At 59.5% G+C, this 25,004-nt stretch overlaps 1 protein-coding gene across 1 annotated transcript in view; it reads right to left on the bottom strand.

Moving 5' to 3' along the window:
- Positions 1 to 1,531: 1,531 nt before the first annotated feature.
- The window catches only part of CELSR1 (cadherin EGF LAG seven-pass G-type receptor 1), a 146,807-nt gene continuing 123,334 nt past the window's right edge, over positions 1,532 to 25,004 (bottom strand). Inside the window, exons 20-35 of the mRNA XM_060112662.1 lie at positions 24,847 to 24,990; positions 21,065 to 21,269; positions 20,081 to 20,248; positions 18,251 to 18,377; positions 16,328 to 16,528; positions 10,660 to 10,834; positions 7,667 to 7,779; positions 7,195 to 7,274; positions 5,629 to 5,755; positions 4,749 to 4,874; positions 4,288 to 4,382; positions 3,923 to 4,026; positions 3,504 to 3,653; positions 2,872 to 3,102; positions 2,345 to 2,606; positions 1,532 to 1,556 (exon numbers count right to left, since the gene is read on the bottom strand). Of these exons, the coding sequence (XP_059968645.1) occupies positions 1,532 to 1,556; positions 2,345 to 2,606; positions 2,872 to 3,102; positions 3,504 to 3,653; positions 3,923 to 4,026; positions 4,288 to 4,382; positions 4,749 to 4,874; positions 5,629 to 5,755; positions 7,195 to 7,274; positions 7,667 to 7,779; positions 10,660 to 10,834; positions 16,328 to 16,528; positions 18,251 to 18,377; positions 20,081 to 20,248; positions 21,065 to 21,269; positions 24,847 to 24,990 (2,333 nt within the window). The remainder of the gene's footprint in view (positions 1,557 to 2,344; positions 2,607 to 2,871; positions 3,103 to 3,503; positions 3,654 to 3,922; positions 4,027 to 4,287; positions 4,383 to 4,748; positions 4,875 to 5,628; positions 5,756 to 7,194; positions 7,275 to 7,666; positions 7,780 to 10,659; positions 10,835 to 16,327; positions 16,529 to 18,250; positions 18,378 to 20,080; positions 20,249 to 21,064; positions 21,270 to 24,846; positions 24,991 to 25,004) is intronic.

Below are 25,004 nucleotides of genomic sequence, written 5' to 3'. Positions count from 1 at the left end.
AAATAATACAGTATGGACATCTTTGCATTCTACTTGATTTTCATCGTATTTTATGGTTTCTCGTATTTGGAGGCAGCTGTGCCGACCATTTATTTGGGCACCCAATTGAGGAACAAAAGAAACACTGAAATAAGACGTGTCTGAGTAATTCTGGGCCCCGTTCCACAGCCCCTCAGGCCACGCTGTGCCGACTGCCCACAGAGGGACAGTCACAGCCGGTCCTTGGTGTGAGTTTCCAAAAAACAGCTTGGTAACCATTGAACAGTGTGGCTGAGGCTTTGTCCCTTCTCACAATTGGCCATTTGAAGCAAAATGAAGTAATTGGTCAGACTCTGGGGGTGAGACCCCCGCCTGCCTGGAGCTCCTCGGACTCTAAAAGAGCTAGAAAATTGGCAGGAAGGAATGTGACATCCTGGAAGACCTCATACCTCCGTCTGAATCGGGAACGTGTGAACATTTTACAGTCCCGCCGAGAACAGGAGCAGAGGGACAAAGGAATTCCCCACCTGCAGTACCGCTGACCGGGAAGGGGGCCAGGGAGGCCCTGCAGGGCTCAGAGTGGGGCCCACCCCAGCGAAGGGGGCAGGGGATGACCAGTGTGTCGGTCGCGGCCGTGTGCACCTGCATCCCACACTCAGCAGAGCTCCCGAGTCCAGTCCAGCCCCAGATGGCCCTGTGTCGGAGCCACGCCCGTCCAGGCAGATGGGAGCTGAGGGCAAGCATCGCAAATGCGAAAGCGCTGCACATCCAGGTGGCCACGTGTGATGCCCACGGGCTCCTGCCTCTGGGCTGGAAGCAGCACCGGAACCTCTGTCCAGCAGCACTCCCTACACGCTACCCCCCTCTGCTTTGCTGGGACACCAGTTGCTGGATGCGTGCCAGACTCCAGGCTGGCTGTGCAATCTTCCTGACATCAGAAAGAGGGAGAGATCATCCCACGGATCTCCCAGTATGGACAGAGTCAGTACAAATGCAAAATATACAGAGATTTTTGCCTTTTCAAAGTTCCATACAAATATACAAAAGTATCTACACCTTTGCAACAAAGGAAAGTGATCTGCTTTAAGACAAGGGCTGCCTTTGCAGAGGGCTGTGGAGCTGCTGGCCCCAGGCCTGCACTGCAGGGAGCTGCCTGCGGCCCTGAGTCCTGGCCAACTGGCCCGGCGGCTCCTCTCAAGGCCAGCTCTCCTGCTGGGCCGTCCCGGCCAGGCCAGCGCACGGTTTTGGCTCTGTCCGCAGTCCGAGGGTTGAGCTGTGCCGGCCCGGGAGTCCACGCCTCCCGTGCCTGTGGCCTTTGGCACTTGTCACGGGTCTAAGGGGCCCTGAGCCTCTGGGGCAGCTCAGGGCTTTGTGTATGGACCTTCAGTCATGCCAGTCACGGGGCTACCACTGCAGCCCCATGGGGCCCCCGCCACCAGGGCCTGCTTCACTGACAGGGCAGGGGCCCCTCGGGCTCCAAGGTCCAGGGGCACGACACAGCACAGAGGCCTGGGCGGAGGTGATGGGCTTGTCTTCACGGTTTCCTGATGGTTCAAAGTGAAGTTTCGTTACTGCCTCTGCGCGTGGGAAGAAGCCATCAGGCAGGCGGAGGGTCAGCGAGGACGGCCCCTGCCACCCGTGAAGCCAGCAGCTGGGCTGGGTCCGAGGTTGTGCAGGGGCAGACCCCCACTCGGGGGCGGGGGGAAGAGGCCCCCACTCAGGGGACGGGGTGCCCGGAGGCTCCACGTAGGGCAAGCTCATGTGTGGACACAGCGACACTGGCAGGCAGGGGAGGGGACAATCAACCTGCACCCCCGACGGCCAGGGCCACCTGGAGACCAAGGCCCATCTGAGCGTCCTCCCCAGGGCTGGCCTCGCACGGTGCCTGGAGCACCCAGGCTAGCAAGCCGAGTCATTCTCTAAGTTTTAGGAAGGTCATTCTAGAAGACCCGGCTCCCATTCTTGCCACCTCCCTGGGACGTCCGGAGCCGGATCCCAGCTCCACGATTCTGCGGCCAGGCGCCCTCCTCCCGCCCCAGCCTCCGTCTCCTCGACCACAAGATGGGGCAGTAATGACCCTGGGCCAAGGAAAACTGCTCATAAAGCGTTCGGTCCCACATGGTCTCAAGTCCTAGAGCTTCAGGGCTGGACGGGACATAGGGCTTTGACAGGCGTCTGCTGCACCTCCGGCCTCCTGATCCCGAGCAGGGGCCCTCTCCTGGGTGGAAGCCCACCGTACCGCAGCCCCCGGGCCTCTGCCTGGGCACGCCTCTGTGCTCGGGGCCTGTCCTCCAGATGGGGGACCACGGGGAAGCTGGCCGGGGGCCGCCCCGCCGTCCCTCCCACCATGGCCCAGGCTACTCACTCGGAGCCGGAGCCGTGGGCCTGGGCGCTCCCGGCCCGCACGTTCATGGCTACCCCGTTGAGGTGCTCGCGCCCCGGCTCCCGGTGCAGCGTCTTGGCAGGGATGGTGCCGTCGGGGGCGCGGACGCCGTCGCTGGAGGCCAGGGAGGACGGCCGCGAGGACGCGGGGCTCTGCTCACGCTCAGTCAGCTTCTCTCGCAGCCGTGACTTCAGCATCTTCTCCGTCAGTGGTGGCGGGTAGGTGACTTTGTTTTTCAAGATGCCTGGGCGGGGGCGGGGCGGGGGGGCAGGGGGATCGAGAAGGTCACGATCAGGCTGCCTCTGCTGGATGCAGTGGACTCGGGGAGGGACCGTCATGCAGAGATGAGCTCTCGGCCATTCCTCTCCCCCTCGGGTCTCACCCCTGCCCCGCCGGGCGCTACCCCTGTGCCCCACGGACCCCACCCCCGAACCCTGTGCCTGGGCCTGCCTCCCCCAGGACCAGGGACTTCCCGGCCCCCAGCTCCGGGGACAGCGGGCCCTCGGCACCTTTTCTCTGCTCGGGGGGCTGGCTGGGCGGTGCGGCCGCGGGCCTAGGGCCCCCACTCTCCCGGGCCGGGATGCGCTCGCTGCAGTGGTTGCCCTGCTCATCCAGGTGCAGCTCCACGCTGACCTTGGTCTCCACCTTCAGGCGGGGCTGCTCGCCTGGCCCCTCACTGTCGCTCCCGGCCAGGCTCTCATCGGGCCAGCCGGTTGGGACGTGGTTGGCCGCAGCGTCCACTGAGGCACAAGACGGACCCTCAGCATGCAGGGCGGCTGCCTGCTCAGCTCAGCGGGAACATGTCCCAAGGGGCGCTGACCCACGGTCCCCGACCCGCAGGCCTGACAGGGCCGCGCCATCCAGGTGGGGACACCGAGGCTTAGAGAGGGAAGGTCCCGGGGTGGGATCCCAGCCTCAAGCCGCCCCCCACCGTATCCCCACACCCGGGAGCGTTGTGCTCCCTGCAGCAGTGGGGTCAGCTTCGCGGAGCCCTGGCCGTGAGGGTCCCACAGAGACCCCCGAGACCTCACCTGTGCTTTGCGGACGGTGAGCAGGGGGCTGTCCTTCCTGCCGCTGCAGCCCGTCCCAGGGGCAGGTGGCCACAGCTGAGGGCCGCTCTGCAGCCAGCGGGCTCACTCACCTTTGGGGGTGCTGTGCACGGGGCCCTGGGCCGGGTCCCATCTGTCCTCAGCCGCTACCCCGTCATCCTCACTGTCAGAGGAGCGTGAGGAAGCGTAAGAGCTGCTCTGCTCATCCAGGGACAGCTCGCTGTCCGAGTCCGAGTCGTGGCCTGCAGGGTGGGCGGGAGGGACAGGGCTCAGGCAGGGGGCGGGGTGCTTCCTGCCAAGGGCAGAGTGGAGCCACCTGGGCCCGGGCACAGGAGGGCACTGGGTGCCCGCTGACCCTCCCAGTGTGCGGTGGTCACCTCTTCAAGGCTGTACGTTCTCCGGTGACCGAGGGGCCCGCGGGGCAGCCAAGAGCCAGCAGGAAGCTCTCACCATGGTCCCCGGGAGGGAGACGCACAGGCCGACGGGAGACCGCGCCCCAGGGAACACGTACCGTGGGGCTTCTTGGTGCTCCTGGGTACAAAGGACGCGTCTGGCTCCCCGTGGCCGCCCCGTGCCGGCCCAGAGGACACGCTGAGCTTCTGGCCCCCTTTGTCCCTGGAGAGGGTAGAGGTGGGTGGGTTCAGCATCGTTGCTCTGGGGGATGCATGACCGGCCCACCACCATCACCCAGCGCGTGCCAGGGCAGCCACACCGGGCTCTGGAAGGTTCTCTGCCACGAGACTCCCGAAGCACACGGGTAAACACACGTGGACTCAAACAGCAGGGCACACAGCTTGGGGCGGAGGTGGCAAAGCCCACGTTTGCTCGGAGAGCTGCCCCCCAACGGCCACAGCAGGGGTGCCGGCCCGGCCTGACCTGAGGGTGCTGTCCAGCGAGGCGGTGGACTCGCCCAGCGCCGTACGGAACACGTCGGGCTCCTCTCCGCACGTGTTGTTGCAGTTGAGGGAGCGCTGGGGGAAGGGGGCTGGTTATCGGCCGAGCAGAGGCCACCAGGGCGCACAGGGTGGCTCGGTCCCCACCACAAGCCCCCACGCAGCACCCTGACCGTGCCCCTGCCGGGCACAGAGCACAGCGGCCCGGTGGCAGCTCCCACGGCCCCTGCTTCTGGCCAGGATCCCCGCCGGCCGCGGGGAGAAGAGAGGCTGTGAGCGGGACAGACCCCAGCCCGTCGACTCGGCTCGCTCCCAGGGCTGCAGGGAAGGCTGGATGCCACGCTCCAGGGACAGGTCTGTGATACCCCCTTTTGTGGGGGACGTGAGACCAAGGGGCTGTGTCTGATGCTGGTCCAGGCCCTGGCGTCCCCGGGAGCCTCCTACCGTCAGCAGGGTGGCCCTCGTGGTGGCTGAGTCGTCAGGGTACGGCTTCTTCCCGGCGAGCACGCCCTTCAGGTGTTTCCGGACCTCTCTGTTGAACACGCAGTGGAGCAAGAGGACGGAGAGGCCCTGCAGAGGAGGGGGCAGGTCAGCGCTGGGCTTGGCCCCCGTAGAGAAGCCAGGGCCCTGCCGCTGCCTCACCGCCCACCTGCCTGCCCGGAGGATGCACGGAGCATAGCTCAGCCACGTGGAGCTGACGGTACCCAGAGCAGACCTGCCGCCGCGGCCGTGCAGACGCCCACCATGGCTCACGCCCGGCCTCCCTGCCCCAGGGGCTTCCAATTTCTCCAGGTCCGGGGCCTGGTCAGGGCAGCCAGCATGCCTGGTGCCTGGAGGACCCCCTCCCAGGCCCCAGCCCCCGGGCCATCTGGGTCCCCAATGTTGCATCATTAATCAGGGTCCACGGTGTGGACAGTTAATGGCCAGCACCCTCCTGGGGACACAGTGGGATTTATGCCGGGCGGGGAGGGGGTGAGGCCCCGCACTGGCTGAGCAGCGGACTGCATCCTGACAGACACACAGGAGGCCATGGAATGGGGGTCCCTGGGAGGGCTCGGGGCAGAGCTGCCTTTGGAGCAACAGGCGCCTTTTTTTCGGTGGCGGGACCACGAGGCTTCACCATAACCCCTAACAAACTGCGCCGACACCGGAAGGACAGCCACGGTGCAGCCCCGTGTGTCCAGAGAGCGAGAACACAGCCCGGACGCCAGGTCAAGGATCTCCCCGGGGACCCTCTCAGGGCCACTCGGGGTTGGGGCATTTCAGACAGGAAGCAACACAGGTGACCCCTGGGCCCCGCCAGGTCACTCTGACAGCCGCCTACCTGTAAGCAGCCGAAGACCGCGAAGAGGTAGCGGAAGGTGAGTGCGTCGCTGTTCACGGCCAGCAGCCCCAGAAGCCAGGTGGCGCTGATGAGCACCAGCAGGAAGAAGGCCGTCCTCACGCGGGAACTGGGGGGCGGGACAGGGGCGTGGCTGCAGCGTCCTCCCCCTCCTCTTCCCCCCACTCGCCCGTCCAGCGTGCATCCCCCACCCTCTTTCCTTTCCACACCCTTTCGAAGCATCCACCATGAGGCAGCCCCTGGCTCACACAGAGGAAAAGACAGCTTAGTGGGGAGCAGTTAAAAAGCAAACAGGTAAACAGGAAACTGGGAGCCGCGGCTGGTACACGGGCTGCAACCACAGCGACTCCGGGAAGCCTGGTGCACGGCCCGGAGGTACGTGGACCCGGAGGAGGGGCGTGGCGAGCAGGCGTCAGGCCCGCTGTGCAGGCTCCTAGCAAGGGCTTCCTGCTCTCTGCCTCGGTCTCCCCAGCCGAAAGGGAACGGATAGCGACGTGCATCCCTGGTGGGGCCGTGGGGTGGTGGAGGGGACTGCGTGTGCTAACGTGAGGCGAGGGCTGGGACAGGTAGGTCTGGGGCGGGAGGAAGCGGAGGACGGTGGAGCAGGCTGGACCCCGACCCCGCGCCCCCTGCCCGCGGTCTCTGCCCCTCCGTGGCCTTTTCAGACTCTGCTCTCCCGCGCGCCGGGCGGACCGGCACCTCCTGCGGCCCCTCAGCCCCTCCCCACACATCCTCCCTTCCCTGGCCCCCCAGCTCGGGCCACCGGGCCCAATGGACACCCTTGTCCTCCCCTCCCCTGACCCTTTCGTGGCTCCTGGACTCATGCTGAGCTCTCCCGAAGTTGCCCTGCCTGCGTCCCGCAAGGCTTTTCTGTGGGTCCCCTGCTCTCTCCCAACCTGGACACATGGGAGGCTCCCTCTCCGTTGGGCCCCATCTTCCTGTGCTGCACCCTCTCGCTGGGCGAGCTCCTCCACTCCTGTGCTGCCAGCATCACTGTCACCACCAACCCAGAAAGTTCCATCCCCCCACCCCCACCCTGTCTGACTCCAGGGAGTGTCCAGGCACCCCGGCACCTCACCACACCAGGCTGTCACCATCCCCCTCCTCCCGCCGGTCCAGGCGAGGACACCCAGGTGTCACTGCTACTCCCCCTCCCCTCAGGGACTCCACCACAAACCCCGTGGGTCCTACATCCTAAACATCTCTCCCTCCCTGGTCCGGGCTGCCACCCCGGCTGGCCACCTGCCCCAGTCCCCCTGTGGTCAGCCTCTCTCGCTTTCCTCCACGATGTCCAGCTCTCCCCTGAGAGATCCAGATTCCGCTTGGCAGAGCCCAGACACGTCCAGACACGGCTGGCCTCTCCCCACTGCAGCCTGTTGTGGCTGCCACGACGCCCTGGACCGGCCCGGGAAGCCCGCAGCTGACCGGCTCGGTGACGGGCACTTTCACGGGGCTCTGCCTGGCGTGTAAACCAGACAGGCAGGGGTCTCGGGTGGGGCTGGCTCCGCATCAGGTCCCACCCACCGGCCGGGTTTAGCACCAACTTACACGACCCGTTTTCTCTCATAATAATGGCGCTTCCTTTGGCAGGAAACCTTTGCAGACAGGACAAAAATGACTGTGTTGACCTAAAAAAAAACAAATAAACAGAGAAACCTGAAGTCCAGTGGCCGCTCCACTGTACTGTCTCTAGAGACCTTCAAAAGCCAAAGGCTTCGGAGGGGCTTCAGCCCACATCTCGGGAGGTGCCCCCTGGGATGAGGCCTCGGAGCCCAGGAGCCCGCTGGGGGTGGATGCTGACCGGCGTCACAGTGGACGTGGACCTGGACCAAATCCCAGAATCCACGGGTCTGAGGACAAGGCTTTATCACCATAAGGTCAGCCCTTCCTGTCCGCCCAGATGCTCAGTGGAGCTGGTAGCCCATCAGCCCCAAACACCCTTCAAGCCAACGTACCCAAGGGGCACCCGGCCTCCTACGTCCCTGATAATCAGGGGTTCTGAGAAACCCCCGGCACTCACGACTATCACGGTTCCGATGGGCCCTGCAAAGCTCCAGATCAGAGTGTCACGAAGGGACAGCCAGCAGAAGTCTGGGTTTCCGTAGCCCTGGGGGTCCAGGCCCACCGCAAGTCCTGGACAACAGGGAGGAGAAGAGTGAGGGCCACCCCAATGGGGGATGGCCACAACGGGGTGTTCCCAGCCCCCCAGGCAGGACCCGGGGCCCCCGGCATCGCCCTCAGAGGGAAGGGCGGGGAACCCGAGATAAACAGCCGGGAAATGACAAAGGCCCAGGTCCCCTCCCAGCAAAGGCCCTCTCAGTGCTGGTCACAGGCCCACCATGGCCACGACCTGCTCGCGGATTCACCCCAGAGGTGGGGAGCGCACCTGTGCCGGGGCTGCTGACGGAGGTGGGAGAGAGACAAAAGACAGAGGTGATGGGACCCGCCAGGACCAGCCATGAAGCACGATGGGGATGCCCTGCTGGCTGGGCCACATAGAGGCCAGGACACGGCCATGGACCACAGGTGCAAGGGAAGAAGGACCTGAGGGCAGGCACATGCCACACACGTGTGCATGCACAGAGCACACACACCACACACATATATACACATGCACACACCCCAGGAACGGCTCACCACTCCAAGGTGCTAGGCAAATGAGTTTTTTATGTTATCTAAGCCACAGCCATGGTTTCTAACCGTGTCACAAGCTAGAGCAGGACTTGCCCTTACAGAACCGTCAAGGTGAAGTCTGGAGTGGCTTCTCCAACAAAGGCCTTGCTTAGGACAAAGGAGCAGCCCACTCAGCACCGTGGCCTCCCCGGACCTGGCCCGGACAGTTCCACAGGCCACACTCCCTTGCTTAAGCCCTAAAAGATCAAGTCTCCCCACCGACTGCTCAAAACCCTGCAATGGCTTCCCACTGCCCTCAGGAGATGGACACGGGTATTTCCGCAGCCTTCTGGGCCCTTCGTGGCGTGGCCACGGCCACACTCCAGACCACGTGGCACTCGCCACTCCGCCCCAGCCCAACCTCAGGTCAGTCCCCAACCAGCCTTCCTCCACTCAGGTCTTGCACATGCGGGGCCCTGAAGGCACACCCCCCAGCACAGCAGCCTGGTTCCTGAGAGCCCTCCAGTGTAAAGAGTACTTCCTCCAGGAAGCCTTCCTGGCCTGCCCCCTCCCACCCCACCCGCAGATGAGAGCAGGTCTCATCCTCCCCCGCCCCACTGGCTCTGAGCCCACCCCTCAGTGCAGGGTCTGTGGATGAGCCTGGAGTCACGTTCACCATCACTTAATGCCCGTCTTCCCTGGAGGGACGACTCCCGGAAGACACAGGCTTTGCCGTTCTCACTTACTGCTCTGATCCTCGGCCTAGAACGGAGCCCGGCACAGAAGAGGCCCGCCATGAATGAACGAATGAAGGAGCGTGCGAATGCTCCCGCGTTCTTGGGCAACTGAGACTTGGTGGGGGTTAAGGAAAGCACGTGGGGAGGTGGCCTCAGGCCCCCGTCCCCTGCCCCCCGGGTCCCAAAGGCCTGGCTGGGTCAGGCCCCACGACCTGAGACAAGGGCTGTCCCCATGCAGGGTCCCATAGGGATGCTTTGCTCCATCCAGCCCTGTCGGGAGGGGCCGCCCGAAGTGACCACACAGGTGGAGATGGAATGGGGTACAGTATAGACCAGGAACCACACTCTGAGTTTACTGGGGCACAGAAAACCAGACAGCAAACTATAACTCTTCCTTTTGTAAAATAAGCAAATTGGCAAATGATTCTGATCTGACTTCTTCATAGAATTTGATGTAAATAAAATCCGATGTTCTGGCTTCTGAGATTAACTTGCTAATTAAAAAAAAACCCCAAATAATAATAGAGGCTGTGGGCAGACTGAAGATGAAATTAAAGATGAGTGTCCTGAGTGTCCAAGCACGACCAGGTCTTTGCTTCAGGGGTTTAGTAGATGGGCACTGGGGGGACCCCCGAAACCAGCTGCTCCCAGCCCTCATTCTTTCTGGTCTTTGGGGCTCAGGAACCACCTGAATTAGCAACTTTCTCACAAGTTGACCAGAAACAGCATGGAAACACGCGATGTAGTGTGTCTGCTGTGTTCAGTCTTTGGGTCAAGAGGAGGTGGCTGCCGGTGAGGGAGGCCCCCACTGCCCCCCCTCAGCAGCCCTGGATGGAGGTGACAACAGTCATTCGGGGTCCCTTGGAGCCCAGGGAGAGGAGTCACAACGGGACAGCCCGGTGCCCAGACTGTCTAGGTGGGAGCAGAGTGGCGTCAGGAGACCAGTTGGTGATGCTACCATGGAAACCAGGGTGGCTGCTGGGCAGAGCCCTGGGGCAGCATCTTCCCCTTCTCCCACTGTCTCTAGCCTCCGACTTCGTGTCTGGATCCCTGGAACCCAGGGACTGCTGAGGAGAGGGGGTGCCGCTCTCCCTTTGTGAATACAAGAGGGGATCTTTCCCCAGAGGAAGCAAATTTGACCCTCTGATATTCAGTGAAAAGTGTGCTGAGAAGTGCTGCTGTTCTGTTCATTCATTAACTCATTCTTTCGTCCATCGATCCACCCACCCACCCACCCACCATCCGTCCATTCATCCATCTACCATCCACCCATCTCTCCATCCATCCATCCACTCACCTATCCATCCACCCATCCATCTATCCACCATTCACCCGTCTATCCACAAAGCGGGCAGACAAGGGAGTGCTTGTCTGTTAGATGCCACAGGTAAGCCCTGAACAGGCCTGGGCCCAGCTCTCAAGGGACTCACACCTGACAGGAGACGCATCCCTCACTGATGATGACACTCGTGTGAGCAGATGTGGGTGCGGGTGCCCCTCCTCTGCTGAGTGCCCAAGAGGAGGCCAGAGAGCTCCCCAACCTGCACCCGGGGGCGTTGGTTTATCTGACGTTTATCTGCATCAGCAACGCCATGCGGGTCCTCCGAGTGGTGGTTGGTCCCCAGCCCGGGCCACCTGGCGGGGCTGCTCTGCGCATCCTCACCTGTGACAATGGCTGGGATGCCCCAGCCCACGACGTAGTAGAACCTCATGGGCCCGGCGTCGATGTTGCGCACCTCAGTCAGCATGCGGTAGATGTGCAGGCTCTCCACGAAGGTCCAGGCAAAGGTGCTCATGTACATGTAGTGCAGGAGGATGGCAATCACCGTGCACAGGAACTGCGGGGAGAGGCAGCCGCTCAGCGCAGCCCGCCGGCCACGGGCCCTGCGCCGCGGACTGAGGGCCAGATGGCATGGAGACGGGGGCAGGGGAGACACCAAGTTGGGCCACTTTGCAAACGTGAGGGCACGCAGGTCTCAAAAAGGAAATCAACTCAGTTTTTCCCTCTTTGATTCACCCAGGAGCGGCTGAGTGTCAACAGTCCCAAGCGTCTCAGGCTCCTGATGCGGAACAGAGGACAGGGAGAGAGGCACCTGGGGGCCCTGGGGACCCCCCAACCTGGATCGGCGCCAGGAGTGAGCATAACCCAGGGCCGACGGGTTGGCAGAGCCTCTAGTGTTTTCATTAGAAGCTAGAAAATTTGTATTTTCAGGTCATGGCTCCAAAGTTTTAAATTTTGGCATTTCATTTAAAGTTAGAAAAAGAATATCACGGAGGCAGGCTGCCCAGGCTGTGGCCCCAGACCGTGACGGTGGCCTTCACCCACCACCCCAGCCCTCGTGCGGGTCTCCGAGGTCCAGCAGATGCGGCCAGCGGGAGGGAGGAGCCTTGGGCCTCGTGACCTCGCCCTCATATGAAAACAAGGTCATCCCACCTGCGCTGATTTAACGGAGGCTCTACCTCCTGCGGAAGAAAACAGGGATGAGAACGTTTGTTCTGTTTCTGTCCCCGTGGGGCTGTGTGTCTGGCCAGTGGCTGAGTGCCAGGAAGTGAAAGTCAACCTCCACAGGGCAGTTGAGGGTCAGCTTCCCGGCCTCTGGGAGCCTTGATGATCCAGCCCTGAGTCCCTGGACACCAAAGGTGGTGCAAGAACATGAGGACGGCAGTGGTGGGGGGCTGGGGGCACTGTGGGATCCTGGGCGTCCAGCCTGAGGTCATCAGTGCAAATCCAGTCCCAGGTGCTCCGGGATGGAACTTCAAGACCTCCACCTTGGCCCAGAGCAGCCTCACCAGGTGCTCCTGAGAGGGGCTGGCTGCCCAGCCAGGATTCCCAAGGTCCACCTGCTGGGAGATGCGGGCAGGCTCCCCTCCAGGTCCCAGGAAGCTGGACTGGCAGGGGAGGAGAGGAAGGAGGGGAGGGGGAGGAGAAAGCCCCTGGCCACGTCCATGGCGTGGCCACACCCTGAAACATCCTGTCCAGTCCTGGCTGCTGTCGTGGCAGCTCGACCTCCCCAACACCCACACCCCAACAGACAGGAGCATAGGACAGAGGGCCACCGCCTGACACATGCAGAGGCCTCCGCTCAGTCCCAGGGCAGCACACCCGCGGGAGCGCCCCAGAGCCCAGGCTTGCTGGGAACACAAGTGCCACCTGCGGCTAAGACCACCTTGACGGGCCGAGTTCTCTCCAGAAACAAAGCCCCGGAGATGCGGGAACCACGTTAGCATTAATATTTGCCCAGTACAGCACAAAGCAGGAACTCAAGCAGACATGCCCTCTGCCTCAGATGCTGGACAGGAAACGGGGGTCCGCACTTAGCAACGGGCAAAGCGGTCAGCCTGGCCGCGAAGGGGGAGCCTGGGGCTGGGTGTACCCCACGCCAACCCCCAGCCGTCCCTGTGCAAAGCACCGTTGGCTCAGCAGAAGTTAGAAGGGTGAGAAGGCTGGCATGTTGCCTTAGATAATGTGAAAAGTAAACTCACAAAACCACCTTTGGAAAAAATAAGTGTCAGAAATGGACATTCTAAAATGTAATGGGGCCGTACATGCAGGGACTTCTGCACCGAAGGTACCACCTTTTCCAGAAACGGAACAAACACTAATGCACAATAAATCATTTCAACCTGCCAGTAATCTGGGAGATGAAAAACCTCACCCAGAGATGGGATTGTGAGTTTACAGAACACCCATCAAAACCAGGCGCGGTGCCAAAGCCCCAGAACTATGTGCACGGCACTCCTCCTCCCCCTCTTTTTCCTGCTCACCAGCGCGTGGAGGCTGCAAAGCTCTCCTTCCAGGCGGCGGATGAGTCAGTGCTTGAAACCAATGAGTGACTGCCTCTGCACATTTGTCACGCAGCATTTAGTTGCAAGGAGTGGCCTGTCACCGGCTCTCCTCCCTCCGTTCAGACCACTCAAAGGCACCTTGAAGGGTTCTGCACTGAGTCACACAGCCCCTACCCCCAGGACATGCAGGCAGGGGAGGGGCGCTGAGCCCAGCGGGTGCAGAGGGGCGGCCCAGCCTCTCCAGCGCCCCACCTGCCCTGGGAGCCCGACAAACGCTCACGGTCCGCCCCCCGGGCCAGGCCCGGGGCTCCCCGTGTCCATGCTGGTGAGCCGCCAAGGTCATCACGCAAACCTCTCAAGGTTGTCTGCCTGGATGCCCCGCCTCTCTCCCTAGCGCCAGCCTCCGGAGGGGCCCCCTGCCTGCGTTAAAGGAGGAGGGAGAGCTCCAGGCTGCAGGGGGCCCTGGCCAGCGAGCCAGAAATGCCATCCGTGTCTTCTATTCCATGTCCCTCTCCGGGCCGTCCATTCCCACAGACACGCGTCCTCTTCATGTGAGGGCAGCCTCCCCAGCTCAGCTCTGCACTCGCCTCAGCCCGCAGGGGATGGGTGTGTCCAGCCTCACCCAGACCAGCCACTCTTGTCTGCTTCCATCTCTCCTGGCGGCCCCCCTCCTGGAGACTCGTGGCTTCACGCCCCCCTCCTTCCCCGCCCTCCATGCCCACCGGGTCCGGACTCCTGCCACTGTCCTGGCCTCGCTCCACCCACCAGACCTAGGAAGAAGCCATCCTGGCTCCTCTCTGACCTCCAGTCTCTGCCCTTCCGACCCATCTTCCCTGTTGCCAGGGTCCTCTTCCTAAAATGCAGACCTGGTCACGGCTCTCCATGGTACAACGCTGCCTGCAAAACACAGATGGCGCTGCTTGGCCAGCCCCTCAAGCTCTGGATGACCAGATCCCCGACCTGTCCCCTTCCGATCCTGGCCCCTCCCGCTGGACAGTGAATGAACGGTCCTGCTCAGCCCTTCTCCAGCCAGGCACAGCTCCCCCACCAGCCACCATGGGATCATTTTGGCACCTGACACCCCTGTACCACCATCCGAGTCTGTCTGGAGTACGGGCTCCATGGGCAGAGATGAGAGTGCTTCTAGGGTCTGGGTCTTTGGTAGATTTAATACAGTGACAATCAGTAGCCCTCACTGGGGCTTCCCTGGTGGCGCAGTGGTTGAGAGTCCGCCTGCCAATGCAGGGGACACGGGTTCGTGCCCCGGTCCAGGAAGATCCCACATGCCGCGGAGCGGCTGGGCCCGTGAGCTATGGCCGCTGAGCCTGCGCGTCCGGAGCCTGTGCCCCGCAACGGGAGAGGCCACGGCAGTGAGAGGCCCGTGTACTGCAAAAACAAACAAACAAACAAACAAACAAACAAAACTAGTCCTCACTGCACGAGGAATGAAGAAATGTCAGCTCTGTTAACAGCACGTGGCAGCTGGAACCGTCCACTGAGAAAGTAAAGGGCAGAGCCCGCACCTCCGCACCGTGGGAGAGATCAGGATTAGGTGAGAGTAGCAAGCTGGGAACTTCCTGGAGTCACTACATATGCACGTGTGTTGGTCAGTTGGCCTCACGTCTCCCCAGGGCCATCAGGGTCACCATCTAGTGATGAACAATGAACTCACACACACACAGTGAACTGTCTGTCCCGGGCCAGGTCACTCCATCTTGCTGGCCCCGGGTTCCTCACCTGTGAACAGGGATGCTGTACCTCCCGGGGCCCCAGGGATGTTTCAACGAGCCAGAGGGTGCATGTAAAGCCTTGGGCACAGCACCTATACTGCCCTCACCCCCATCAATGTGCTGTGACCCTTGTGTTCCGAAAACCCCTTTGTAGAAATGAAAAACCACTTGCAGCCAGCCGGGGACCAAGCCACAAACCTCTCTCCTTCCTCTTGCTTTTCTCTCCCCAGTGACCTTGGCCGTGCCGCCGTCTCCCCCTCCAGGGCCGGTCCCTGTCCCACCCCACCGGGGACCTCACCCCAGCCACCAGCCACCCCTCCTCCCTCCTCCCCCTGGAATCACTCGGACTCAGATCTCTCCCATCCTACAGATGCCTCCCGCCTGATCCTAACCCCACCCCACCCCCACTCTGGCTTCAACTAGAGCCTCATCCTCTCCTCCTTCAAAGCCAAACTACTTCAGACCTAGAGTCTGTCATACAGAGTAAAGTAAGTCAGAAAGAGAAAAACAAATACCGTATGCTAACACATATATATGGAATTTAAGAAAAAAAATGTCATGAAGAACCTAGGGGTAAGACGGGAATAAAGACACAGACCTACTTGAGAATGGACTTGAGGATATGGGGAGGGAGAAGGGTAAGCTGTGACAAAGTGAGAGAGTGGCATGGACACATATACACTACCAAACGTAAAACAGATAGCTAGTGGGAAGCAGCCGCATAGCACAGGGAGATCAGCTCGGTGCTTTGTGACCACCTAGAGGGGTGGGATAGGGAGGGTGGGAGGGAGACGCAAGAGGGAAGAGATATGGGAACAGATGTATATGTATAACTCATTCACTTTGTTATAAAGCAGAAACTAACACACCATTGTGAAGCAATTATACTCCAATAAAGTTGTTAAAAAAAAAAAAAAAGCCAAACTACTTCAGCCTCTGCCCAGGTCTCTGCTGCAGTCGTTTCCAGCCACTCCTTTGTTACATTTTAAACACACTGTGGCTGGTGGGCAGGAACGCAACTGATGATATGATATACATCCATCTCCTCTGATAGCCACGTACCTTGCTAAACTCTTTAATTATTTCTTATAATGCGCCTGTAGATTGGTTAGGATTTTTTCTGTGAGGTCATCGTATCAGCTATATAATCTAATCACCTAACGATAACTTCCAGAAGCCTATGTAACACCCCACGAATCCACGTGATACCCCAGGAGCCCATGTGCCCTGGGACGGCTTGAGCAAGACACTCCGTATCTAACCCCGTCCGCCCCTCCACGAGTCTCAAGCTCCCTTCTCTTGTCAACCCTGCCGACCCGCCGCCACCAACATGTCCCTGAGTTCTGGGCCTGTCCTAGACTTCTCTCTCCCCCTCTGGGGAAACACCTGGGCTTTCACAGAAGACGTGGCCATGACTCCCCAGCAAGTGCAGGGCTGGGAGACGCTGCCTGACAGGGATAGCTTCAGGCTCAAGTGACAGCTCCCAGGACTCTTGGGTTTCACAAATGTAATTTCTGACGAAATCACTAGCGTCTGGGTCAGGAAAGTAAAGAGTTGAGGCGTATGGAGCCCCCGGCTCCCGAGGATGCCCTTGGAGGAAGATTCCCACCAGGCACAAAGCAGTGAGCCCACAGGCTTGGCCTGGGCTCCCAGCTTCCCACCCGACTCCCAGCTGCACCCGCCAGACGGAAACAGCAACAGATACTCCGCCTGGACAACTCCTCCAGCCTCGGCCTCGGAGGACAGTCGGACAGCATGTGCTCCCACGGGGCCACACGGGCGGCCGTGGAGGGAGGGGAGGGGCCGGGGCCTCACCGGGTTTTCTGTCTGGGCGATCCCGATCACGAAGACCAGCTGGGAGAAGAAAAGCGCCCCGATGAGGTTCTTGTGGATGCCGTGCAGGTTGGAGCGGAGCGTCTGCACCAGCGCCAGGAGCACGAAGGCCACCAGCAGGGCGGCCAGGGACAAGGACACGGCAGCATAGGTGACGATCTTCAGGGGCAGGACCTCTCCGTGCTGCAGGCGGGTTGGTTAGAGGCGGGAGAACACGTAAGGGCCATGGCTGTGATGGAGCTTTTGCACAATCAAGACACATTAACATATTACTACTGCAGGCAGGAACCAGCGTGACTACGATGTGGCTCTCAGGGGGGTGCAAAAACCGACAGCAAAAACCAAATGAACAGTTTCAGGTGATAAAGCTCTGGGGAGGTCGGTGGTTACGGCTGCAAACACCGTGGACGTACATAATGCCCCTGACCTGTACACTGAAACATGGCTGAGATGGTGACTTTTCTGTTACATGTATTTTGCCACAAGAAAAAACAGTTGAAAAACAAAAAGCCTCACACATAACTCCTGCTGTCCGGCAGGTGTGGGGCCTGTCCACCCAAATTCTGAGCTGAGAGACCTTCAAACAGAGCCTCAGTTCACACAAAAGGCAGAGAGATGCCACAGCTGCAGGAAACCACATTTGTCTCCTGTGCTTTTTTTGCAAAATAGGACACTCGTCCAGGACCTGGCACCCGATGAAGGCTCAGCATTTGGGGAGCAAGCAGCTCCGATTCTCCGGTAACTTCCAGAAAGCACCGTTCTGAACTTGCACAGAGCTGTGAGCCGGGGCTGCCCGGGGAACTCGGGGAGCCGGGCCTGAGTGGGATGGGTGGGGGGACTAAGTGCTCAGGGATCTCAGAGAGGCTGGGAGCTGCAGCAGCACTTACTCCCCAAGGCTGGGGCGCTATTCAGAGGCCTCTGGTTTTGAGGCACCTGGGGCGTGGGAGCCTTGATTCCTGCTCTGGTTTAATTTCTTCTACCTGAACTTCCGCTTCCTTTGCCTGCGAGTCCCCTCCTGGTGCTGCCCAGCTTCCTGGCCATGAGAGGACCCCCAAATCCGCCCCTCCATGAACAAAGACCACTAATTATTAACCCCCTTCCGGCTGGGACCCGGAGCTTCGGCCCATGGGAGTTTTCTGTCTTGGGCTCCCAGAGGCACACTCTCTGCTCTTGTCACCCTAACACCCATCAGCAGCAACTTGTGGCTGACTCACCCTCCCCAGAATGTGACAGAAACTTGGGCCGCTGCATACCGGGAAGTCCTGGGAGGGATGATGGTGTGGCCGCCTGGGACACATCCCAGCCTGAAAACAGGGTGAGGGCTCCCAGGCCTCGGTTAGGCTCCTTGACACCAGTACACAACCCTGCCAAGCTGACCCTGCCCTGCTTGGGCCCCCCCGCCTCACTGGAGGCCCACAAAGGCCACCGAAAACACTGGAGGTTAAACATCAGCCGTCCCACTGCTGCTTGGGGCTCCTGACCGAGCCTCCTTTGTCCTTTGGGGCCAGTGTGTGCAGCACTTAAGAGAGACACTCCCTTTGTTCCCGCCAGCCATCTCTTTTCTTCCTTAAAATTCAAAGCGCAGCAGAAACAGCATCACCTAACAGACTGCTGAGAATCCTGTTTTGAAGTGAGGTGTACATTCCAGGAGCTTCCTCTCTGAGGCTCTGGACTGCCATCACGGTTTCTAATTTACAACCTGGACCCTTTGAAAACTCTTCTAAGGGGGTTCTGTTACGGAAATCCTAACAGATTCTGGCCAGTCCTCCCGGAGCACAGTTTTTAATTGTGGCTGCAGTTTGTTCAAAGCCCTTAGCAGGAAAGATGCAGCTCACAGAAGAGCGGGCTTGGGGGCCAGGACACACTTGCCAGCTGGGCAGGGGTTGCCCTGGGGGCGGTGCCCACCTCACGCCGGGAGACGTCCATGAGCACGGCCGAGCTAGTCGCGTGGCTGCACTGGCAGGTGACGTGGGTTCGGTTTCGGGACAGCAGCTCACAGCCCTTGGCCGACCACCCTCCAGTCCCACCGATGCTGCAGAGAAAAGCAGGGTGAATGGGTCTCTGGGGCCCTCCTGCCCCCACTGGAGCCCAAGCAACATCTTTGCTGCACCCCAGCCAAGTGCCACTGTCATCGCTGTGAGGACCACAGCCCCGGCAGCCCCCGGGGCCATGTGAACCCTCTCCCTTCCCTCTCCAGGCCGGTGGGGGCCTCTGATGAGCGCCCTCTGCCGTACACGTTCATGCATCGTTCAGCAGTAAGACTTCAACGGGGGGCCGCAGGCCCCTTTGCCGGAGACATTAGTCAGTTGTTAAAATAGCCACTGTGTGCTTTGGTCTCCTTTTGAGGCTCGAAGACTTAGGAAGAAACATCTCACATCCGTTTTATACTTTCATCTTCAGATTGCACAACATTTTATGGCAATTGCCTGGAAGCAGGGCCCCATCACTACCCCGTTTTACTGATGGGAAGCCCCAAGTGACAGGCTGCTACAGGTGTGTCTCGGCCTCAGACAGAGCCCTGCCCTCCCTAACTCTGGGAGAGTCAAGTAGCTTCTCTGATCTTCAGTGTACTCATCTGTAAAATGGGATGTGAAGGCTAACACACGTTTGCCAAGAACTTTAAGGTCTGGGATGGCAGATGCAGCACAAAGCAGAAAGGATAATTAGAGCCCCGGCTGGCTAATTGCTGGGGTTCAATCAACTGACCATGAGAGACAGCCGAGCCTGACGCGTGCCAGACAGACCTCAACACCAGCCTTGTCGTGGAAGGGGACCCTGCATTCTCTTTTGTAAGCCAAGCGTCTATTGCCCTCCAGGCACTATGCTGGTTGCTCATTAACTGGAATTTGGAAACTACAGAAGGAGGGAGAGAGTGGCGCGTGGTGCCTGCTGATCTAAACCTGCTTCCCAGCGTGGGCGCCCAGCAGAGGCCCCTGCGGCAGAGACCCGACCCACCTAGTGGAACCGCAGTTTTGGGGAATGTTTGGGCTGCATGGGAGTGAGCACAAAACTCCGTCCTGGCTGCAAGCGTTGGGGGCGGGGGTGGGAGGCAGATGGATGCTGCTGATGTGAGCGGGGCCTCTGAGGGGTCAAACCAGCCCCAGCAGCTGCCATGTGGGTCTCCAGGGCGGGATGGCTGAGGTCAGGGACCTTTGCCTGGTACAGGGACTCCCCTACACACATCAGGGATTTTCCGCTGTCGGTGGGAGGACCCTGGGACCAGTCTCTGAGTCCCGCCCCCGTGTGTGTCCAGAACAAACCCCGGCCTTGTCTGGTGGTGGACGGGGCGCTTGTTGGCCGGAGCCCCGCAGGTGAGGGGCCCCGTCTCCACGCTGGTCTTCTCGAGGGATCTCCGTGTGTGCCTGTGCATGTGTGTGCACATGTGTGTGTGACCCTATGTGTGAACATCGTGCACGCCTCTGTTTCCAGATGTGTCTGTGTGCATTCGTGTACACATGTGTGCATGGTCACAGCTGGGTGCATGTGCACACGTGTATGTTTGTGTTTCCAGGTGTGCATATGTGTACATGCCTGTGCACACGTGTTTTAACTGTGGGCTTATGGGGGACTCTGACACCCCCAGGAGGGGCTGGAAGGGAAGCAAGGGGCCACAGAAGAACTCCCAAGGCGCTCTGCCAACGGAGCGCTGGGGACCTGTGCGCAGGCACATCTGGCCTCAGCAAAGCCCCCCAAGGAGATGCAGCGTTCCAGGGCAGGGAGGGGCATCACCCGTACGCGATGGAGTGATTCCAGAACACGCAGACCGGCTTGGTGCGCTCCTCGGTCTCCAGGAGGGTGTACTCCACCAGGACGGGCCTCTCCAGGGGGCTGGGCAGCGGGGTCCCCTCGCTGTACACCACCGCGCTCACCACGGGTGTGTTGATGACGGGCCGGTTAGGCAGCCTGCAGGGGAGAAGCCAGGGCACAGGCACAAACCTGTGTGCAGCCCTGACGAGGACAGGCCGCGGAGGTCTCTCCAGGAGGGACCGAATCAGGCGCACGAGCTTGGAGCCGCGGCCTCAGCCCTTGGGAAGGCATGGCTAAGGGAGCAGTGGTGAGGCCCTGGTAAAGATTTTATCACCAACGGTCAAGCACAGGGTCACCTCTGAGACAAAGGCAGACTTTGGAAATTTAAAATGAAGAGAAGGTATGTGCGCGAAGACGTCAAGGCCCCTCCACGGAGAACAGCAAATCCCTGGAACGCTGGGAATTGTCCAGTGAAAGGAAGCTGGTGCAGTGGTGACGGCTCAGGGAGGCCTCTCATCCAGCCACCGGGAAGGATGCATATGAAGACCACAGAGCCAGGCAGGAGCTGGAAGTGATTCTAAGGTTGAAAAGTGAAGCCTCTGTGCTCCGCCTCTGCTCAGGCCTCGAAGCCCTTCGGTGGCATGTGCTTCTTCAGCCGGTAGCTGCCCTAGGTGCTGGGGCCACCAACAGCCGGTGGCAGGCAGGTATGCGGGGACGGATGCCCCGAGCAGGAATTACACTGCTGAGCCTGGGGTGTGTGCTGGGGAGGGGCGTTCCTGGCAGAAACACTAGGCAGACCCTGAACCTCTGTCCCAGGGAGATCACAGGGCAGTGGTCTCTGGCCGTGGGCCAGGGTCACTGCGTAGTGTGCTTGTACAGGTGTTCCAGTGGTTGAGATTCTGACTTATGGAAGCCTCGGAACCCTCTGGAAACTGCCCCCCCCCCGCCCCGAGCTCCTGGAGCCAGGCTTACCTGAGGCTGCGGCGGTCTGGGTCATAGTGCTCAGGCAGGAGCTGCCCCAGGGTCCGGTAGATGATGACCAGGGCGATGGCGAACTGGCCAGGCTCCTCGGGGTGTCTCTTCCGCCTCTTGAATGGGGCCTCCATCTCGGCGCTGGGCTGCGGGCGTGCCGTCTGGGGGGCGGCCCTGCGACCGGCCGGCCTCACCGTGGGGCCCTCTGCAACGTAAGCACAGCGTGAAGAAGGGGGCTGGACGCCTGTGTTCCCACCAATCGCCTTCTACTTGAGTCAGTGCTTCCTGAAATCAACAGATGTTCCATGGGAAACGGTAGGAGGTTTCTCCAAAGACCAACTACAGAACCACCACAGGACCCTGCAACTCCACTTCTGGGTGTGCACCCCAAAAAGCTGAAAGCAGGGACTCAACAGATGCTTGCACACCCACGCTCACAGCAAGCGTGATTCACAACAGCCAAAAGGTGTAAGCAACACAAGTGTCCATCAACGGATGTTGGATAAGCAAAACACGGTCCCCTCCATATAAGGAGATGTCATTTAGGCTTCGAAAGGAAGGAGGTTCTAGCACAGGCAACAACGTGGATGAACTTTGAGCACACGATGCTCGGTGAGAGAAGCTGGTCAAATAATGTAAATCCCACTTATGTGGGGAACCTGGAGACCGACTGTGTAGAAAGCAGCCACAGTCACCCACATCTTCCACAGTCCACAAAGTGCCCTGGCTGTGCCTGGTCCAGGAGTTGTCTCCGGAAACATCCACCGCCCAGTACGCGCTGCCCAGAGCACAGGCTCCAGCGGGGCGGGCGGTGGAGCCCTGAGGGTCGGGTTCTGGGAGGGGCGACACGTCTGGGGGAGGGGAGGACAGAAGCAGAGCAGGGGCTGGGGGCTGGAGGTGCGGTGGGGGAGGGTCTCCCCTCTGCCCCCGTGATGGGGACGCCACACACCTTTCAGGCCCTTCTGACCCTGTTCAGGGCCGTGCTGGTCAGCGGCTGGTTAACAGCACCAGCTAGCCACACTCAGGCTGATTAACAATACTGGTTAGCCACACTCAGCCTGGTGAACAGCACCAGCTAGCCACACTCAGGCTGGTTAACAATACTGGTTAGCCACACTCAGCCTGGTTAACAATACTGGTTAGCCACACTCAGCCTGGTTAACAGCACCAGTTAGCCACACTCAGGCTGGTTAACAGCACCGGTTAGCCACACTCAGGCTGGTTAACAATACTGGTTGGTTAGCAACCTTGGTTAGCCACACTCAGCCTGGTTAACAGCACCAGCTAGCTACATTCAGGCTTGTTAACAACACTGCCCAGCCTCACTCAGGCTGGTTGGTGATGCAGGCTGGTCATCGACACTCTGGCTTTGGGGTCAGCAGGGAGGCAGGCGGCTCCAACTGCCACTAGGGTTGCTGTTTTCCAGGGTTTGGCTGAGAGGTTTAGGGAAGGTGCGTGGAGTCACCACCCACTCTCCTGCTCTGGCTGGCCAGTCACCTAACTGGGCTGTTCCGGCTCTTCCTCTGGGCGAGGGCAGCGCAGGCTGTGGGCTTCCTGAGTGGAGGGCCCGATGCTCCCCCAGGCTGGGTGATCCTCCCAGGCCCCCACCCTGACTTGAAACAGACGTCTCCCTGTCGAGGGCTCGGACTTGACGAGCTGATGTTATCATCTTCAGCAGCAAGTGCGTCTACCCGCTCCCCGCTCCTGTGAAGTCCCACAAAGCGGGGCCCCATAAGGACGCTGACTCAGTGCTCCCGAAGCCTCCCACCGCCTGGCTCCACTGCCTCTGTTCAGTCGCCCTGGGCCGGGCTCCAGGCCCCCTGCTCCAGCAGGGCTGTCACCTCCCGGGGGCATCAAGTGAGAGGCTGCGGCCGGGACACCAGACAGCACCCTGCAGCGGGGTGGCCTCTTGGGAGCATGTCATGACCATGACCCCAGAGCACACACACCCCTTCCCCATGTCTGCTCCTGGCCCCAGACACATCGATGGGTCTAAAGCCCCAGTTTCTTCCGCGACTCGACTGGCCCATCGTGTCTCCAGCTAACCAGTCAGCCAGCAAGTGGGTATCGGAGGCCCCCCTTGGGCAAAGCATCCGGGGGTACCTTGCCCCAGTAGAACAGGCAACACGCACACATGCTGCCTGGGACAAGGGCTGGAGAGCCTGCCTAGGAGGGAGTCAGGGCAAAGAAGGGATCTGGACCAAGGGGAGAAGGTCAGTGTCTGAGGAAGGAGGACGTAAGCCTGGCGAAGCCTGAGGGGGCGGGTGAGAGGTGGGCAGAGGCTCGGAGCCAAGCCCCAGGGCTGAGCCCCAGTAGATGCCCGAAACTGCAGATATTACAAACACTATTATATATTATATTTTTTCCTATACATACGCACCTAGGATAAGGCTTAATTTGTAAATTAGGCACGTTAAGAAAACAACAGTAACCAATAATAAAACAGAACAATTACAACTATACACTGTGTTAAAAGTTATGTGAATGTGGTCTTTCTCTTTCTTTCAAAATACCTTATTGTACAAACTTAATGCCTTTTCCATCTTAACTAAGCACTTATCATGCACTGTGGCTGTAACTTTTACAGTTTTAGGTACAATGGCAAACTAGCATGTATTTCTTTTTCCTTCCTCACAATTTCACAGAGAGAAGATTCGTTCTTACCGTGGATCTTAGCAACCCCAGCGTATGATTTTTCTTTCCTTACTGAGTCGAGAATTTTCGCCCTTTCACTTAAAGGAAGCGCTTCATGGCTTCCCTTTGGCACAGCTGACTTGCCAGCATCACTATTTTTACTCTGAGGCCATAATATTAGGTAGATAAAGGTCACTTGAACACAAGCCCTGTGATACTTTGACAGTCGATCTGATCACCTAAGTGACCAAAGGGCACGGATACGCTGAACAAAGGGATGATTCACACCCCAGGTGGGATGGAGTAAACTTGCAACGAGCTACTCAGAACTGCACGCAATTTAAAACATGAATTGTTTATTTCTGGAATTTTCCAGACCATGGTTGACCTTGAGTAACTGAAAACTCAGAAACCACAGATAAAGGGGTGATGACTGTATATCACTATTCTGAGGATAACTATGGACCAAAGAGACTGCTGAATGTTGAAAACCCAAATCAATCCCAAATAAATACAATTTGTAAGATGGGGTCAGTTGTCAAGCTTGATCCTACATCAGTGTAAAACCCTCTTTAAAAGTTTTTAAGATGCCTGAATAATACCCATGAAACTGACGAAATGAATTTACTAAAACCCTTCAAATTTTTAACTGTCCGTTACAGAATTTTATGTCTTCAAGCTCCTACCTTGGGGGAGACATTTTCAGTAGCTTGAGTAGATCTGTGAAAAATACTTTAAGAAAATTCAACATGTTTAAGCCGTGTGGTATTAGAGTCCTAACCCAGGATTGGAGAACTGCACACAGACGGCTCTGGTTTGGTTTTGGTGGTGGTGGGGGCTCGGGGAGGAGTCTAAAAATTTTACATCCACGGAGAGGCAGCTTTTCACTGCACAAGGAAGACAACCTCATGCACAATTTAGGTGTTCACTCGTTCATCCCATTATAAATTAGCCCAAGTTTTTTAAGAAACACCCCACCATTGCCTCTCCGTCTGACGCCAGCAAACAGGCGGCTGGATGCAGGGCAGATGTGCACACGCAGGTGGCGCTGCGACGACAGCGGACCCACTCCCCCTGTGGCACCACAGAGGCCCGCCCTCCTCCACCTGCCGCCCCCAAGGGCAGCCGTCGTGTCTTAGCAGGTTTACCTTTCCTCTCGGGTGGTTTGAAGAAGTCCTCCAAGAAGAAGACCGAGGACTCCAGGTCTTTGGGGACCTCGCCCCGCAGGTGCTCGAACTGCGGCACCCAGGCTCCCGTGAAGTTCAGTTTGTCGAAGACGTCGACGGCGAGAACTGCGGACACAGGC

The sequence above is a fragment of the Mesoplodon densirostris genome, chromosome 11 (genome assembly GCF_025265405.1).
Source record: "Mesoplodon densirostris isolate mMesDen1 chromosome 11, mMesDen1 primary haplotype, whole genome shotgun sequence".
NCBI classification, from domain to species: domain Eukaryota; kingdom Metazoa; phylum Chordata; class Mammalia; order Artiodactyla; family Ziphiidae; genus Mesoplodon; species Mesoplodon densirostris.
This window is presented reverse-complemented; position numbering and strand designations above follow the sequence as displayed.